General features: G+C 42.0%; 1 protein-coding gene across 1 annotated transcript in view; it reads right to left on the bottom strand.

Annotated features, from left to right (window-relative positions):
• The window catches only part of LRRC7 (leucine rich repeat containing 7), a 231,908-nt gene that overhangs the window by 49,509 nt on the left and 162,156 nt on the right, over positions 1-20,243 (bottom strand). The window contains exons 15-17 of the mRNA XM_090049025.1: positions 14,158-14,358; positions 942-1,050; positions 538-718 (exon numbers count right to left, since the gene is read on the bottom strand). Of these exons, the coding sequence (XP_089905151.1) occupies positions 538-718; positions 942-1,050; positions 14,158-14,358 (491 nt within the window). The remainder of the gene's footprint in view (positions 1-537; positions 719-941; positions 1,051-14,157; positions 14,359-20,243) is intronic.

Raw genomic sequence — 20,243 nt, 5'->3', positions numbered from 1 at the left:
TTACTCTTATGCTACTTTATTTGCTGAAGCTACTGCAGGGACATGGCTGGGCAAAACCGGACATTAATAGGTATTGCTCTGCCCTGTCAATCCCCTGATGCTAAAATAATTTCTTTGGGCTGTTGACAGACAGTTTAAATTGAAACAATTCTGGATGATTTCTTTGTGCAAAGGTACAGGAGAAACTCAGCACAGGGGGTGCATATAATTTATTTATATTCCGTCAATTCTAAACTGTGCCAAATACTCAGTTGCTGGTCCCAATCTGTGCCTTTTGTCTGAAAAGCTTGTATTCTGTTTCTATTTCTGTGCACTTTTAGTAGGTTGTTATTATATGTTGCTGAAAAAGGCATATGACTATAGACATTTAGAAAACAGAAGTCCTGATGGTGCACTGCCTTTACCCCATGCGGTTATCTACACCTGTACATTAACTGGCTTTTGTCAACCTCTATGACCTAATTTTGCCCAAGTACACATGACTACCCAAGCTGGAAGACAACAGAAAAAAATCACACCTAATACACAGAAACACACCTGTTACTCCACAAAGCATTATTCACGGTTTCTTTAGCTGTTGACTGCAAGGATCCCACTTTAACACGAGCATTAGAGGACCCTGAGGAAGCCTGGGATGGCGAATAGTCTGAGTAAGTGCCTGAGGAAACGCTGTTATTCAGACAATGGATCTTATCTGCTTCAGACTCATCTGTTGATTCTGAAATAAAACAAGCATTATCTTGCATGAGGACATTTCAACACTAGACTTTCAGGAAATCTGATACCACGCATATCCACGAAAACATACTTGTAAAACAGCAATAAATCAGAGGGTGATATCTAACACCTCAGAGGACGATGTATTACACTTCAAGCTTATCTACTGCACTTGTATTTATTACACACACCTTCATGTAGAAGCTTAAAAACCAAAACAGTACCTTTTTTTTCTTTACCCAGAAGAACAAGTTTAGGTTGGTACAAAGGAGTCTCAGCAATTGAAGGGCGAAGTTCCCCTATCCTCATATCATTAGGGTGTCCAAACGAATCCTAAGGGATATAATAGTATTGAAGAATGGAAGTAAAATCATAATAGAAGATAGTTGCAAAAGGCAATGAGCAGAATTTAACAGCCACATTTCAGCAAACATGGAACTACACCAACCCAAGGACAGATAGTGAGATTATGCTAACCATGAGAAATTTGTCACTATATTTCTGATTAGTCATACAACAATAAGATTAAGTACTAATTTGATAATGACACACTTATTTTGAAAGTACAGGTATGCTAGATGGAATTATAAGATGCATCAAGACCACATGCACAGTCTTGGTGGCATAAAGATTACAAACATGTAAAATGTAAGTAGAACTGACTGAAATCTCAGAATAAAATATTCTCATATTATTGCAGGCTTATCAATTTCTCATTCGTTTGTCCTGACTCTTCTAAACACTGACATTTCATAAACCTATGTATTGAGAGCAAATGCCAACATGGCTAAGCTTCAGAAGGTTTCCTATACAATTAAAGCTGAAAAAGTACTCTGCTACTAAGATCTCTGGAGCAAAAGACTTAATTTACAAGGCAATTAGGATGACTTGTCACTTATTTCTGTTTTAAGCTCTAGCTGAAATCTGTGAGGAGTTGGGTTTATTGTAAACTGAAAAGAACATTTTAGGAGTCATAACTTCCCTTTACCAGAGCAACCCCTATTAGATTGGTCTGAAGTGAAACATATTTGTAAAAACAAGATTATGCTAGGTATGCAACACTTAAAACTTTAAAAAGAAATAAGGGTTGGAAACTAAGACGGAACTTTAAAATTTGATAGCATCCAAAAGGTCCTGATTCATCTTTGATCCACTTTAAAAACTCTTGCTTTTCAGTACTTAGCATTTTTGTTTTTATTTCCCTCAAAGTACTTTACCATGAAAAGTAAGCATTTTTATATCAATATGAAGATAAGGAAACAGAGGCAGAAAGGGACAAAGCATCTTACCCCAAGTCAAAAAGCAAATCAATGGTGGGCAGGAAAAGAACCCAGGTCCCCTGATTCCTAATCCAACATACTACTCATAAATCCACAGTCACTCCCTTAGGTTATGTTTACAATGCATACCATAGTTACTTGAATAGAAGATCTGGGTATAAGACAGCCCCCCAATAATTAGAGTCTGTATATGGAAAATTGATATATTTCCTATACTTTTCCTGGTATAGCATCTGATTATTGAAGGTTTGCTTTGAGTTTGTCCCCCTCCCACTGCTACAGAAGGGAAAATAAATCTAGGAGGATCAGGTGGCCCCCTTGCCTTCTCCCCACCTAACTTTTCCCTCCTACAGCCCTTTCTTCCCCCCCCCAATACTGTCAGACCCTGCTCTCTCTAAGCATATGGAAGTGAGGGGCAAATTTGAAAACACTGATTTTGAAATAAACATGGCTACAGGAATTTGCATATAGGCAAATTACTAGGGGTGTCCATAAACTTCATTTATCCAGAACTGAGACATTTTACCTTTTCTGAAATTGCTGCAAGCTTTAGCGCGCACACTCTATAAACACACTTTTTAAGCAGATATTTTATACCTACTTATATATAGTATAAAATATACATTATATTAGTCCAAAGCCAAAAGGCTCATGATTTATCATTGCTCAGACCCCAGCAGAGTTAAAAGCATTTCAAACTATGGTGACCCCATAGCTCAGCACTGCTCAGTATGTGCGTGTACTTCAGACGCCTCCCACAAAGGATCCATGTGCTAACCTGTCCCCCACTCATGACTGGAACTGGGTGGTCTTGTCATGAGTCCTGGGATCTTCCAAAAATGTATATGCAGATAAGTGGGGATCCTGGTTTTCCTCAATAAAAAATTACAAATATTATGATAACCCCCCACAAATCCATGATTAAAATAAAAGTCATCCCCCACACAGCCCCCTAGCCTTACTGGTGCCCCTCACTCCACCACTCTCCCCCACAACCCTCCCAGTCCTGCTGGTGCTTTTCTCTCCTCCCCCTCCCACACAGCCTGCTCGCCATGCTGGTGCCCCTCACTCCCCTCCACAGCACCCCAAGCCCTGCTGGGACCCCTCACTCCCCCCACAACAACCCCCCAGCCCTGCCCCTGAGTCCCTTCACAACCCAGAAGAACTGCTGGTACCCCTCACCCAGTTCCACTTCATGGAGGGTGGGCCATACTAATCATGTGCAACAGGCTAAGAGAGCGGGTGACAGAGGGATTCTGGGTGAACTGCTTGGGGCCCTGTTTGGTGATGTCTGCCAGACATTTAAGGGTGGTGAAGAAACAGGAATGATTGGAAATGGGAAAGAAGGACACAGCTCAGCTATGAGCATGAAGAGGAAGTAAAAACGTATTCAGTGTATTGGTCCAGCACGACTTGAAAAGAAGTCAACACTGATGGGTCTGAGCTCATCGGGCACTACCATGTGTCTTATTCAGATGGGCTGTACTAATCCTTGTGGTAGGTTCCCATAAGCATGCTTGCCCAACATGGGACATGTTTTATATAGTCTTGCTTAGTGTTGGCTGTGTTTAATCAACTCTCTAGTTGGTTTGCATAACTGAGCATATGTTACTTTTGGCAGTGGTTTAATGATAGACCATGTATTTAATGAGGTTTCCTTGTATGCAAATATAAGACAAGGAGCTTTTCCCCCCATGCTGACTGAGAGGGAAAAACCTTGTCTTATATTCTAGGAAATATGGCAGATTTTAGGTCCAAAAGGAGAAAGGAATGGAGAACTACCCATAGGTTCTATCTGTAAGATATTAATTTTTAACACATTTTCCTTGCTTCCTGACCTCCTTAGTTCTATAAAGTCAAAACGAGTTCTTAGATTCGTACAGTTTGAGCTCCTTAACTTAAAAAATGAAGTGATATATATCTGAGGGACCTTTGCAACTGTTTCAATGTCTTAGTACTACTTTGCCAGTTATCACCTGCCACAGAAAATTATCTGTCCTCATTCCAATGTAACTATCTTATTATGCCAACCCACCCAATCCTATATGAGCAAGTATTTACAATGTTGTCATTTACAGTCTAGTTTCATTCATCACCTCACTATCACTCATCTACTGCTACTGCTTGACAATCCATTACTTCATCCAAGATTATTTTAGCCCAATTTCAACCACTTTGTTTCTCAAATCTACCTTCATAAGTTCTGTTTCACTTGAGAACTTTTAAAAATCAGTACATGCATAATCCAAACACCTTAGTGCCTGGCATCTTATACCCAACTGATTTTCTGTACTAACCAACAGTCAGCTGAGTGTCAAAATGGAAAGAATAAAAATAGAGATGGAGGAGGGGGAACAAAAATAATGGTTTTAGAGCTTGTTAAAATGAGGAGATCTCATGACAGGCAGCTAGGAGAAAAGAATATGTGAAGAGAAGTTATATATAGAACTAACTGGACCTGAAGACAGGTATCTTGGAAAGGACATAGGATGGTAGGGAAGATAGGGGAACACAATATCTAAATGAGTTAAAAACAAGATCCAAGCCTTAGGAGAGACCTTGTCAAAAGGAACCAAGGGAAATACAGCCATGAGAATGTTCCTGGCAAGGCTGTTTAAGGGGCTATGGCGGACACCTAGGCTCAAGGTGAGATCTTTGAGAAGGTATCTCATGGAAGACAGTATCCTGGGTGAACCTGGGAGTAGATAGGTTAGGAAAGACAGTTTCAAGATTAATATCTTTGGGGAAAAGAGAAACAGAAGCTTGGGAAGCTTTGTTTTGAGGAAAATTAGCTGTTTTAAGTGACAGAAAGTTGTCTGAGTGGAGGGCTCCTGGCAGAGTTAGGAATGGGAGAAGAATGAAGAAAGGAGAAAGAGAAGGTGGATACTCAAAAGTAGGAGCAAAGGAGAGAAAAATCTCAGGAGAAAGAAGTATTTTAGGAGGCAACGTGCACCACTAAAAGTAGTAGGGAATTGAGATCTGAGGGTCCATACCTCCTACAACTTTGTTAACAAGAATATCCCATTTAATGTATGCTATAAGACTTGATAAAGAGGATGCAAGAAAGAACAGAGATGCACTATTTGAGAACATGTTTTAGTCTAAAGTAGTGTAAACACAAATGCATTTATAAAATGGACAATATTATATACATTCATCTTGCTATTAATCTTAATAAGTATGCTATTTTAATATTTCAGAAGGTTTATAATTCATTATTTTGAATTTTGAAACATGATTCTTAGCAAAAATATGTAGTAGGGTTTAATCACATATGCAGTTTTTGGAAAGTATGATCATACTTCAGTAACTAATATTTTTGTGTTATAAGTAGATATGCAAATTCAGAATAGCAAAATGTAGATTCTTTATCTATCAGTTTAATTACTCCCTCAAATTGCTTCTGTCACATACTCCAGTTATTGTAATGTATTCAAGAACTTAAATTATTTTAGTTTAGCTTACAAACAATACCACCTTTATACTATTCCAGATTTCCTACACAAAACAATAGGTCTGAACGCAACTTAAAGCTGACAATAATGCAGTGGTATTTTTCCAATGTTGCACAATCCTTTGCCACCTGGACATTACAAACTTACCATACAATGTCCATGTTGAAAAAAAATGTGCAGTATTCTCAAGCTGTCACATACCTTAATTTTAAAGCATAGTACATGTTAAGTTTTTTATCGTACTATCAAGCTTTCTAAATGTTCTTCTTTCTCCTTCCTGTTTGGGATTTCCAAAATTGAGTTATGATATTGCCTGTATCAAACAGGTAGCTCTGAAACCCAGAATGTCAAATTGTGCCATAAAACTTCTGTAAGTTATAAGCTTAAAGTAAAAACTACTTGCTTTAAAACACAACAAATTACTAATTTATAAAACTTTTGTTATCTTTTTGTCAAATGATGAAGACAGAGTTCTTTGTTAGCTGTTTGCCTGCTTTGTGAGTTCTTCTGTGACACATTTCATTTGTTCATCTTACCTCCTAGCCAACCTTCCCTTCCAAATTTCAACATATTTTAACATTTCTTTGCAAAACCCTAAGTGTGAATGATGACACAAAGTAAATAAGCAAATTCTACTTGATTCAGTGCTTCTCCATACAAGAGAATAGCCTACATTCATACAAAAATAAGGAGGTGTAAAAGAAGATTTATTAATGGAAGAGAAAAAAGACGCAGAGCTAAACCAAGAACAGAACACAAAGAGAGGCGCGTTGTGATATGGGGGAATTCAATCCTTAGGAATATGAAGACGAAGATGCGTACAAAAGGTATGGGAAAAAGCATGGAGGGTCGTTTCTCAGGAACAAGAATGAAGTATATAATGGTGAATAATCAATCAAGGAATTAAATTTTAAGGATTGTTCATGTTGAGATGAATAAGCTGTAAAGCTGTTGGGTGAAAGCATAGCAAACGTAAAAGAAGACTAGAGAAGGAAGGATTTTTAAAATCCTTCAAATAAGAGCACAGCTGCACAGCACAAAGCTCCAGATACTGAACAGATGGCTGATGTGGAGCAAGATAGAAGGATTCACTATCAGTAAGAAATAGATGTACTTGAGCAGAATGACTGGGTACATGAAAGAGAAACTGTTTCTGAACTAAAAAAATGCACTTCACCTGCAGAGCTGACTAAAAAGCATACAACTACATTTAAAGCCTACAGAAAAATATATAAATGTAGGATAAAATTGTGGTGGCTATGACTGCCTGGAGATTAGGTTTTTTTCTACAAAACAATAAAATAGTGAATAAGAAAAGCAGCAGCAATAGCAACATGTTAAGAACTAATGGAACAGCTGAAACTTGGGTGCAAATAGATGGGGCAGAAAGCAAGGGGAGGAATCAGGGTTTTATAATTGTATCATTGCCTGCCCTAAGCTTTTGTTGAGAAGTATGCCATATAAATTGAATGAACGAATGAATAAATAAATAAATAAAATAGCCTTTTAGGAGAAAGTCGATATTTTCTCCAAATCAAGTCCTCATAAATGGAGGTAGCAAGGGTTCAGTGGTTGGAAACATTTTATTTAATTTTTATACTTAAATAATAATTTAACACCTGGAAGTAGCTGATAGTATAAACCTGACTGCAGAAAAACTACACAGTAGTTGCTGCATAACTGTGAAAAACTCCAATTTACATAAAAATATGGCTAGATTAATGAGTTTGGAAAAAGAATACAAAACAGGTTCATTTGGGAAATTACAGTAAAGTAAAGGTCCCAATTGTATAGAAAATGAGTAAACATGAAAAAGAAATCTGGGTGCCTTGTGGTTGTAAATTTTATGCTGAAGCATGTGGTATGCCAGTGTGCGTTGCATGCAAAAAACACAAAGAGAAAAATCAGTGAAGATACCTAAATCTTCTATGAGTGGTTTTAAGAAATAAATTCACTGTATGAAGTGAGAGCCTGGCCCTTTTGGGGATATTGTACATAGTATTTTTTTTAATTGACATAGATATTTTTATAAAACAGAGACAAGGTCTCATCAGAAAAACTCATGACATCTCTTGTGAGAAAAGATATTTTTAATCATTTAAAAAGAGATAAGTAAAAAGGAGACTAAATTATGGACTAGCAATAGACAATGGAATCCTGTAATGATCTGACAATTTGTTCTTTCGAACAGGTAAGAATAAATCTTTTGTGAGGCGTTAACATGAGGAAGGAAAAACCTTAAGGTTGGACAAAGGACTTCTTAAAAAAAAAGATAACAATTCTATATGTTCCCTGCAGCCACAATCTTAAATGAGTTTATGGTTAGGGACAGACGTTACACATAAAATGGTTTAAGTGATCAGAAACCGGTGTAAAATTGTAACAGAATAGATGTTCAGTGACATAAATCAGTTTGAGATAAATCTGGTTGAATAGTATCAGACTTAACTGATTTTGGTCAAACCAGTTTATACAATGTCTATCCCAGTCCCCTGGCTGGTTTAAGTTACACCACACTCCCCCAGCATCCTGGCATGTTCTTTAGGCTGGGTGGGGCTTTCTGCTCCACAGCAGAGCTGGCCCCACCCCCCTGCTCTCTGGCTGCAGATCTGGCAACGACTTGCCGGCTGCTTCCCTCCCCACTCCCCATCTCACCAATGCCTACTAAGCAGGAATTCTTCCCTCCCCTCCCCTCTGCCTTGCTGAGAGGTGTCTGTGTATTAGCCAGCAGACAACATGCTGGCTCTGGTCCATGCTGTGACAAAAGCAGAAATAACAGGTAGCTGGCAATGTCTCTCTGTTGTTTTCTTAATGGAGTGATAAACACTGAGTTAGGGATGATAAACAATGTTATCAGTTCCCTGATGGGCTAATCAGAGAGTCCTGTCCCAGCTTGGCCATGTCCCCCACCCCACTCAGCTCAGCACTGTGAAGTGAACTAAGGGCTGCTCTAGTGTCCCGTGGCCCCCCCCCGCTTCTAGCTTGAGGAACTGCAGTCATGTGCCTGTATTTCTAGAATTAAAAGGGAATGTCTGTCCACCTCCAAATTGGTTCAAGCTTTGCAGGATAGACTAACCTGCAAAGACTGAATCAATTCAGGCTCAGGCTTTTTGAATGTCTGTCCCTAGCCCAGATGTATCTAAGAATGTAGAGATACAGTGATATTCATTTGAAGACATGACATTTGCAACCATGTCTTACAAGATATAGATATGTCCCACAAGAGATATGGGGTGAACTAGGTCATCCTATATTTCTTTCTGCCCCAAACAAATACATTTCTATACTACTTTTAAGACAATGAAATGCCATATTCAGTTGCTTTAAAGGAAACTGCTTACTTGCTGTTACTGAAAATGGAAAATAGGATTTGAGGTATATCCTGTTACCCATTTTAGAAGGTAATTTTGATGATTAGAAAGTTAGTCTCAGATTTTCATGTAAAATTTATGGCAAAGAAAGCACAAGAGAACAGAGTTGAAACAAGCCTGAACAGCTCCTGAGGATATAAAAAGTGTTTTTACATAAAATGGAATCTTCTAATTATTAAAATTGGTTTGAGTTGAAATGCTAAATAAAAGACAACCAAGTATTTGATTTGCATTTTAATCTAGAGTCCTATCCCTATTTACTAACTATCTGAAGTTCTCATCACAATTTAGATCTGATTTATCCACTTGTTGTTTAAGCTAGTTCTACTATGGCTTCTCTTTATCATTTTAAAAGAGCGAAATCCAATTGTAAAGGGGCAAGATATCTCAAATAATTTTAAGATGTACATTAGAATGGAAGATGATGAAAATTTCCCCCTTCAGGTTATAAAATTGTAGCTTTGGATGGAAGGGACTAAATATAAACTAACGTAAACCACTGTAGGCAGAAATTGGGGGTTCTTTATATAAAATAAGTAACTTATCCTAGTGAAAAGCTTTTTTTTAAAAATGTCCTTTTATGAAATTATTCAGAGGTTAACAAGTAGCATGGGGACAGACGATTGTAAAGCAATATAGCTAACTAAGGTTAGAGATGTGTAATATATGCTGCATCACTGCAGTAAAATACTCATGTAGTATAACTTCTCTCTAATTGGGTGATGGTTAGAACAGACTCTTCCCTTTCCTCTTGCTAACATGACTGCTATGTAACTAGTCTTGACAAGGCACCAGGGGACCTAAAATCCAAATTCAATCAATCACCTCAGCTGTTACAAAGACAAAGAATAAAAAGAAATCACTTTTCAGCCAGTTACAGCCACTTAAGGCAGAAAACAGACACAGTTATAATTTAAACAGCTTCATCGCATTGCAGGAAAAGTTTTCCTTAGCTACAGAAAAGTAGCATTGCTTCTTAGAGTTTCTTTCTGTTAAGTAGTTTTTTTTTAACATATACGTCTATTGCCACATACTTCAGCAGTTTATACACATTCACAATAAAAAGACAGACTAGAAATTAGTATTTTTTCGCCTGCAAACATTGATGCATTTTGCTCACCAGAGAATGGAACATATGTGTGACTACATAATTTTGGTGAGTTTACAGTTCCATTATTTCCAAAAGAAATAATGAAAGTTAAGGATTTAAAATAAAATAGTAGATGACTTGACTTTGAATACTTTGTTTCAAAGTACAGTAAAAGCCCTGTTATCTGGCATTTTACTAACTGGAATAATCTATTAACCAGATTTCTGGATGACCACCTGGATGCAGCGGGGGGAGGGGAAGAGGGGAGGGAAGTTCGCATACGGCGGCCGCTACCACCACCCACCATCCTGCGCTGCTGCCACTCCGTATCTGGCCAAAATGTCTACCCTGAGCTGCCAGTGCTCTGGCTGCCACCAACACCCTCCACCACCCCCAGCTGCACATCCCAGCTGGCCTTAGGTAAGCAGTATTTTTAGATACCTGACACCCCCATTCCCCATGCATGCTGGATAACAGATTTTACTGTATCTACTAAAACATTCCACAGGCTTAAGGGATATCTGCGAAGAATAAGAAAAATCACTTTTTTTAAATCCCAAAGGCAATAGAAATATTTTAATATAATAAAAGCCTTAGTCTGCCTGTCTGTAATGATTTTGCCCAACTGTGCATGCACTGATTGGTTGTGTGGGCCAGGCAGGGTGGGTGGGGTTGGGGCCGGCTGAATTCAAACAGGAACCCCTCTACTGGTGCCACCTCCTTCTGCAGCCTCCGGTATGACGGCTCCCCCCACCTCACCTCCACAGAGGAAAAAAAAATTCCCACGAGCACTTTACAAGCAGTGGGGCCAGCTGAGGAAAGGCAGGAACCTGCCTGTCAGCCCTACCTCCTCCTGCAGCCTCCGGTGCAGCTGCTCCCCCCACCCCACCTCCACAGAAGCTCTTTGTAAAGCCCTCTGATCTCTGTCTGGGTGGGTTTTTTAAATCTGCCCATATGTCTGTTTTTTCCCTTTGCTCTGGGGATGGGAGCAGGGGAAAAGAATGGAAAGCAGCACGGAGCATACATGGACATGCCTGCAGCCATGCTGTGCTCCCTACTGCCTTTGATTGCCTCCCCCACTCCCACCCCTAAAGTACAGCAAAATCCCAAACATTCGGGCAGGGAAGGGGTATGGGGGCTGCAGCCGCAACAGGGAAGGCAGGAGGGTTGCCTGTTCTCCAGCAGCAGAAGGGGGTGGGGGAGGCAGCAGCAGTGCCTGTGCTTGAAGGGGCTAAGCAGCCACTGCCTGGGGTGGGGGAAGAAGGGGAGGAAGGGGAGGGGGCTGTGGCCAGGCTGCCCGCAGGGCACTGCAGCCCTATCCCATAGTCGGGGGGGGGACACACAAGCCTCCCCTCCTCTTCCTTCAGCCCGTGCTGGGGCCAGCCATGCTCTGCTACTGCCTGCATGAATCAGAGCCACCACGCTCCAGCCCAGGTAGGATGGGTCCAGCTGAAGCCCTCCGGCAGGGCTGGGAAGACAGGGGACTGCAGGTTGTGAGTGAGGAGCACTGGGGTGGGGGCAAGGAACTGTGGGTTGGGATTGCAGGGGGCAGGGCACACTAGCAGCGCTGGGGGCTGGGGATTAGAAGTGAGGGGCACCAGCAGGGACAGAGGGTGGGAGGGTGTGGGTTGGGAGTGAGGGGCACCATCAGGAGCAGGGTACTGCAGTTTGGTGAGTGAAGGGCACTGGCAGGGCTGGGGGCATGGGCAAGTGTTGCCTCCTGAGTCAGGGGGGACACTTGCCCCCCCAGCAGACAGTCAGGAACTGGGGCAGGGTCCCTTCACAGCCAGTCGTGCATGCCAACCTGGAAGCAGTGTTCCCTCTAAGCTGGCTTTATGACGGAACATTGCCTGGAAGGACCTGGGATGCATCTGGAAGTGCCAGCGGCACTTCTCCTGGCAGCCCCAATCCCTGGCCAGTGCTCTTGGGGGTGGGGGGCACCAGCACTCTCACCTGCCCCCCTGCCTGCCTGCCTGCCAGCTAAGTGGGGAATGCTGCTGTGAAGGCATGCACCAGCGCTCTCAGAGGGTGTACATGCACCCCTGTGCACCCCTATGTGTTGCTGCTGGCTGGGGGTTGTGGCTTGGGAGTGTGGGGCACTAGGATGGGGGCTGGGGGCTGTGGGTTGGAAATGAGAGTCACTGGCAACACCAGGGGACTGTGAATCAGGAGTGAGGGGCACCAGCAGGGACGGGAAGGGCTACAAGTTGGGAGTGAGAAGCACCATCATGGCCCGGGGGGCAAGGTACTGCAGTTTGAGGAGTGAGGGCCACTGGCAGAGCTGGGGTCAGTATGTTGAATGAGGGGAGCAGCAGGGCTGGGGGGGGGCTGTGGCTTGGGAGTGTGGGGCACCAGGAGGGAGTGGGGGGCTGTGGGTTGGAAATGAGGGTCACTGGCAGCACCAGGAGGCTGCAGGTCAGGACTGAGGGGCACAGCAGGGACAGTGGGTGGGGGGCTGCGGGTCAGGAGTGAGGATTTGAAATCCTCATTCATGATGGGCAATTGGCTAGTTTACCCTATAAATATAACACACCTATCAGTACAATAATTGGAGTAATGGTTACTGGGACCTCTGGATGGTCAAAACAGCCCAATTAATGCCCTGGTACATACACAGCTGAAAAAGAAAAATTCATGTAGTTACACAGTTACTGCTGGCATCAGGGTGGTATGTTTTAAGGACAATGCATCAGTATATTTATATTATAAGGGGATGGAAAAGACACCTTGATAAACTTCAAATGACTTTGTTTTCTAATGTTTTATTTTAAAAAATGCAGATTGTGCAGAGATTTCAAGAGTGCACGAAGGGTTCTCTGTAGCTCTCCCATAGTTAATCATGGAATGCTCAGGAAGTACTCCTGGAATGAAAAAATTATTTCATCATTCATTCTTTTAATTGATCCAAAAAGAGGTTAGATTCAGTCTTTGTGTAAGTGTATAAATATTCACTAAAGTCAAAGGAGCTCAGCATTCTTACAGCAGCTTTGAACCAGGCGTATCATATCTAGAACACATTCTGAAGAAAATTACTTTCAATAATGTTCAAGTTAGAATTGCACATTAGAATTGTAATGTACAAACTAACTCTCTCTTGGTAAATATTTATTTACCAAGGGCCAAGTTTTGCAACTCACACTGGCAACAAATAGGACGTTGTAGGTAGTAAGTAAGTTATGTAACTTACTGAACTAAGTTACTACTCTATGCCACTGGAAGCAACAGAACCTTGACCTAACTTAATAGCAAAGCCACAAAACAGATTTGTCACTGAATATTTGAATAAAGATGACATTTATGTGCATATGCTTGAAATATGAATTATTTTAAAGTCCATTTTTTTGCTGACATACATGCAGGGTTGCCAAGCCAAGACAATTTTTTAAAAATTGATAATCCGTAAACTTCTTAGTAAATAAAACCAATCTTTTTTTACTGACATATGTTTTACATAGTGTAAATGTAACCCTTCTGCCAGGTTCTGGATGAGGGCCAGGTTAAAATTTAGAAGTTTAATACCAGCCATAATAAAAAAGTTTGGTTGTCAGTAAAAATAATTTTCTTGGCTTGGCAACCTGGCTTGATACCAGCAATGCCTTTAAAGCATACCACCAGCAAGCCAGTGGTACCCTATTCACCACACCACACCACACCACACCACAATATCCTGAAATGCTGCCCACCCAGTCTTATCCCTGCTGGCTCTGCCATCCTGCCCTAGCACAGATCCACAATGAAGGACTACTGTCTGTCTACTTGCAACCCAGTAGTGTTACAGGCAGGCAACAGAACGCAGGAGCAGCAGCACATGGCTGGGACATGGCTGGGACAGAAGGGGACTACAAAGAATGCTCCCTGAAAGGTGCTGTGCTCCAACTCAGACACCAAGTGGTATTGCTGTACTTTATCTGTCCGTCAACATCCAGCCATATTCAGAGGTGGAGTTTCAGTCAAGCTCTTTGTTCTTTAGTTTTTACAAACAACTCAATTTTTTATGGACTTTACAGACAGGCTTTTTTTACCTGTTTTTTTTTTTACTGACCACCCATAACTTTATGGACAGTTGGCAACCCTGCAAAGATGTCTCATAATTAAGGAAAAATAATTTTTTAAAACTTGAAACCATAAATAATTGCTTATGTTGCTAGGACTAGCATGTGATGCCAGTTACATGTTATGTGATGAAGCAAGGCTAAAACCTCATTTTGAGCTCTTGAAATAAAACACCAATTCTGCAACATTACCTCCACTGAAATCTCCTTTGTTGCCATGGGCCACTTGTGCTCATATTTTTCTTTCATGCTTTGCTCAGGGTTGGTAGTTGGTGTCGAGTTTTCAGGCCGTACTCCATGACTTGTTTTGCCCACCATATTTTGAACTGATTTTACCATATTCTTTAAATCTTCTGGGTATGGGGTTGGATAACGTTTTAGATTTATTTCAACCTGAACAATTTAAAAAGAATTAACACACATGCACAAAACCCAAAAATGACATACAACTTAAATTTATGTTTTGACGGTTACAGCTAAGTGCATAATATATAAATGGTGAATTAAAATATTTGAGGAAATGTATTACATATATTTGTCCTCATTAAATATGTTTTTTAAAGTCATTGGGCTGTAATTTGATCTCAGTTATACAGCTATCAATTTGGTATGAAACTCTTCTGATGTAAAAATCAGATCAGAATCCATCCCTTTGAGCTTATCTTTTACAATGTGGCTCAGAATCTGCATTCAGATTTAAACTGCTAACATATTTGGACACTTCTCAGTTACAAACATACTGCTATAAGTCCAGACTAATGTTGCTAAATTCAGTGGATGGAGTTGCTTTGGATTTATAACGGAATAACTGAGAACAGAATTTAACCTACTGGGCAGCTATTGTCGTTTGTTGTGTACACGTATTATATACTCATATGAATGGATTTACTTTTATGCATCTAGAAATACAGAAGAATAAATCTCTAGTTGCTCAATTCCATCACCTTGAGTTATTTTAGTTTAGTGACAGTCCTGTTAATTTCCTATACTATTCAATGCAACTCAAAGCCTTAATACATGACACCTTTAAGGTGCAGACAGAAGTCACCATTTTTGCCCAATCTGGTTACAGAAAGCAGTCTATAGCCATAATCAAACACAAATGCACAGCTGCAGAAAACATAAAAAATAGCCTTTTGGGTGAAAATCTGGCCCCTCATCACATGAGATATCAGATAAAGACTTTTCAAAATGTAGCATCTTCTGTAACTTGTGTCTGTGCTGCCTCCCAGCCTGTTGCTGTTTTCAGAATGGGAGGGAGGAAAGGAAGTGGAGAGAGCTAAGTCTAGGAGTTATTCAACCTGCCCCCTGAAGGGTGTATTGGAGCCCCCCCGAGGTGGGAGGGTTTCAGTTCACCCCCTCCCCACCTTCAGAACCAGCTGGGGAGCCCCAAGAATGAGCTTCCTCTCCTTCCTTTCCCTTCTCCCATTCTGAAAACAGCAAGCACTGGCAGAGAGCCCATGGCTGTTGCTATGGGAATCTAGCTGCAGGCTTCTAGCCCTCAGCTAGGATTCCCCTCCTCCCTGGAACCAACAGTGAGCTTCTGTTTGATCTGGGGTAAGGCTGTAACTGAGAATGCTTTGTAGAAAAGATTCTGAGTTACAGCCGGGAGCTGCACTTCTGTCTGCACCCTTTGTATAACCCACCTTCACAACGATGTAAACAATGAGGAGAAAAATATAATATATAGCTCTGTAATGCTATAGCTCACTAGAATCTTGTTTGGAGTTACACCAGGAAAAAATAAATCAGAGCTAAGGTTTAAGCTAACACAAGTCTAGGTATTGTGCATCCACTTCTTTGTGTGTGGATTGCTGTTTGTTTAAAGCAAAAAGACAGTGGCAGCAGCAGAAAGATGATTCTTCTGGACACTGGTATAATGTATATCGGTATACACAACTAATTCAACTTACACACACGATGTGGACACATGTCCAACAGCTCAGATAGGAGCAGCACAAATTTGTGCTGGGTAATTTTGCCTCAGCACATGTGTCTAGACATGCACTTTGCTGTGGGGCAAGTTGTGTCACTTGGGGCAAAATGACCCTGCCCAGCTCTGGAGCCAGGGGCAGCCACAGCCTGGGACAGCACCTCTATGTGTGTGTGTGTGTGGAGGGGGGGAGGTGTATATCTATAACTATATATAGACCGACAGACAGACAGACAGACAGACAGACAGATCGATCAGTTTGGCAATGTTTTATTGCTATATTTACAATTTTAAAGCGATTTGGGAGCCTACCAGTGTCTCTATCATTGTAATAAAATTAATTCTAAATATCTATAAGCTTTGATGTTTGCTTTTGGCTTTCTTACCATAGAAAAGTTAGAGCTCCCCCGACCCGTTCACTTTGCAGGAGGGTTGTGGGTGGGTGTGGAGGTGGTGTAGAGTTTGCAGGAGGGATTTGGAGGGTGTGGTGGTGTGGGGAGGATGTGGGGTTTGTGAGGGGGGCTGCCACACCCTCCCCACAGCACCAGCTGGGCTGTGCTGGCGGTAACACTGCCAGACCCACAGTCTGTGCACAGAGAATGAGCCTGGCCAGACCCAACCTGGCCTGGCACGGCCCACTAACACATGTGTGGACAGGACTGGGATGTATGGTTCCGGGACATGTGGCTCCCGTCCAAAGGTGTGTGCTAGCTGGGCAGGCCAGGCCGGGTCACGTTGGGCCTGTTCTCCATGAAGGTCAGGTAGTAATACACAACCGCATGGCTGTGCCTACAGTGGGCTATGGTGCTTCGCCACCTGACCCTCATGGAGAACAGGCCTGGCCCAGCCCAGTCTGACACAACCCAACTTGATCCAACCCACCCAGCTAGCACCCACCTTTGGACAGGAGCCACATGTCCTAGGCCTGTCCAAAGGTGCGCTAGCAGGCCGTGTCATGCTGGCTCGGTTCCTGCCAGGCCCATTCTCCCCACACAGACCACATTTCCAGCAGTGCTGCCACCAGCACAGCCCAGCTGGTGCTTCAGGGGGTGAGAGGAATGGGCATGTGGTGGCCCCCCCACAACACTCCCCACACCATCTCCATACACTCCCCACCACTCCCCAGACCCACAACCCTCCTCAGAAACTACACAGCTCCCCCCACCCACATCCCTGCTTACTTGGGACAGTGCCTGTTTGCCCTGCTCGCAAAGGGTGTGTGCTGGGGCAACAGAAGCACCACAGAGATGCTCTGGCTGGATACCAGAGTGTCTCTGGAGGACCCATCACTGGTTTGCCTCAGGGCACAGTCCTGGACCATGCCCTACCCTGCTTTTTTTCTGTGGTTTTTTTTTTTTTTTTTTTAAATACATGGATTTCCAGGTATCAAATTTAGAACCAGGGCTGCAGATATGCAGTGCGGGCAACGGTTTTTTGGTACCCACTGTTCCTCTTGAGGCATCTCAAACTACTTTGAGACACCACAAGAGGCACATGTGGGTTCATCTGGATGTGCCCCATGTGTCTATATTGTCCTTAATAATATACATGCAGCATTATAATTTGTATAAATTAAAAGGATGTAAAAAAATATGTCTGAGGTTTCAATACACAGCTGATATCTATTAATAGGTATGGCCAATATGCAAAAACAAAATTAATTTGAAAAATTAAAACCAATCAGAACTACTAACACTTAATTTTGAAATATAATGACTAAATATTAAAGATACTACACTTTGACATGCCTTTTACTATAAAAGATAAGTGTAGGATTACTATGTTGAATTATTATGGAAATCCAAAAGGAAAAAATAAACTGGGAGACTATTCTATACAGTGCTACTAAAAAGCTTTGGTTGGTTTACAGTTTTAAAAAAAATCATATTTATATATGGTCTTATATAAAATTTACATAATCTGAAAATCTGGGCCATTATTTAAATGTAAGATTTGTAATATAACCTTATGAGTGGCTGGGAATCAAGCTAGATAACATATGCACCATAAAAGACTATATAAAGAATAATATACTATGACTAAATGAGTTACATCTGGAGAGGCAACACATTTAATACAAGGGTTTTCAGTAGGGTTCAAATGTATCATTATGATAACTACCATTCAGCAGTAAAAACATTGGCAGCTTTGTTAGATAAAATCCATTGGGAAGCATGAATCTTCTTAAGAGATATTAAACCTATTAAGAATGACAATTACCAATGAGATCTAGACTCCAATTCCAATATTGTTCTTTAATGTTTTATACTTAAACGTTACCTCAAAAGTACCAGGCCTCTGGGAAAAGAATTTCCAAAGTGCAAAATTGCTGATGGAAGAATTTCTTGTTTTAATTTCAACTCCCAAATCTATTTTACCTTGGAATGATACAACTGATTGAAAATCACTTTTAAGGGAAAGATACAACATGAAAATTATACACACTTCTAGTTTAATTAAACCTGCAATTTTTTTGCTGAGTTATGCTCTGTAAAACTCAGCTGAAATCACTAGAACCTCTCTGCAGTGTTGGGTTCGCAGCACCCTGCACTTTTAAAATGGGTTGCAGATGAAAGCTGGACATCCACAGAAACAGCAGTGGGGGAGCAGGGAGCTCCCGACTCCTCACTCCCCATCTCTGCTTCCACGTTGGTAAAGGGACGGGGAGAAGATTCCATGGTCTCTAGGTCCTGGTACCCAGGGAGCTTTAAAGAGAGTGCCTACAGTTGGACTGCTCCACATCATCTGGATCCTGGCACCCGGTCAGCTTTAAAGAGTATGGCTGCCCCAGCAAAGCTCTCTGAGTGCCAGGATCCAGAGACTGTTTCTCTACTGTCCCCTGGTCCCAGCTGCTGTCCTCAGCTGCTTCAACAGGTGCCCTGGGAACTTAGAAAACAGATGTACAGCTAGGACTCCCAGCTGAACATTCACTTTTTTTTTTTTAAAGGTCTGGGGCACTGTGATCCTGAAATCAGTGAGATGCTCCCTGGCATTTGGCTCAGGAAACTTTCCCCCAGGCCCTGAGGCAGTCCCATGTTAGATGTGAAACTTGGCTGAATACTGGGATCTGTCATGGGTCAGCCCAAACATGCTAGATGTTCAATTTAAAGTGTGATACAAATGAGCCACAGAGATGTCACACATTATACGTGGAATATCTTTGTGGCTTGTTTGCTATATTATCATGTCATAAATTGATTCAATGTGGGTCAGTATTACTATTTATTGTGTGATTAACACTGGAATTATATCTTAAATGTAACATAGGAGCCTTGGTAAAATTGTTTATCAGTAGGATTCCACAATAATCCCACTAATGTCTACTTTACAGAGAGAAATGAGTATGTATGGCAAAGTGTTTATGCAGATAGGAAAATGGCTACGTGGAGACATTCCTTTACTGCATGGATTTCCAGTCCACTTGCAACCACTTAATTTGAGCTCTTTTTTTCATGTTTAGTGCAAGGGAGCTGTTTTGTATGACTTGGAAAAGTTAGCAAACCAGCAACCACGTGAAATTTATTTCCCAGAAAACTTTATAGATTGCCACAAACCTGAACAGAAATAATTCTCCACATACGTCTTTTATAATGAACAGGTAGAGATGGAATATTTATGGGGCAACTGGTGGGCTACAGCCAACATTAGGATAAGAAATAAAAGTAATGTTCCCTATAAGGAAACACAAATAGGATTGCTATCTGTAAATACTCGCTCTATTCTTCCTGTAGCTCTTGGACTTCTGGTAGCCTTATATATACTATAAAAACATTCTAATGTTATAAAAGCCTTACTCTGTTTGTCTGTAACTCTTTATTCACACTCTGATTGGTTGAGTGCTCCAAGAATGTTCCAGACAGGTGGCAGCATGCTGCCATGACAGTGGGGACAGAGCAGAGGGGTGAGGTCAGAGCTGCTGACCTTGCACCCCCACCCTGGCCCTGCTCCCCATTGACCTCACCCCGCCTGCTCCAGTCCCTCCAGTCCACACTGTCATGGAGGCACTATACCCGCTGTCCCCTAGCAGGGCTGGAGTGGCAGGGCAAGGGCAGCGGTGCTGGCCTCAACCCCCACCCCAGCCCTGCACTTTGGAGGCAGGGGTGGACAGAGGAGGGGAATGGGCCCAGACCCAATGGGGCAGGGGGAGGGGAGAGTGAGGGGAAATAGGGCTGGGTGCCATGCTCCATCCCCCCTGTCCCCCCATGAAGGTGAGCACTGAGTGGCCAGAGCAAGTGGGTGGCTGCTGGCCTTGCCCCCCTGCTCTGGCACAAATGGCCAGATGCAGGGGGTGGGGAAGGGTGCATAGGGCCAGAGGTGAATCTAGCCTCACCATTGCATACAACAG

The sequence above is a fragment of the Crocodylus siamensis genome, chromosome 5 (assembly GCF_052110815.1).
Source record: "Crocodylus siamensis isolate JL-2025a chromosome 5, ASM5211081v1, whole genome shotgun sequence".
Taxonomy (NCBI): Eukaryota; Metazoa; Chordata; order Crocodylia; family Crocodylidae; genus Crocodylus; species Crocodylus siamensis.
The sequence above is the reverse complement of the archived record's forward strand: the minus strand, read 5'-3'. Positions and strand labels throughout refer to the sequence as shown.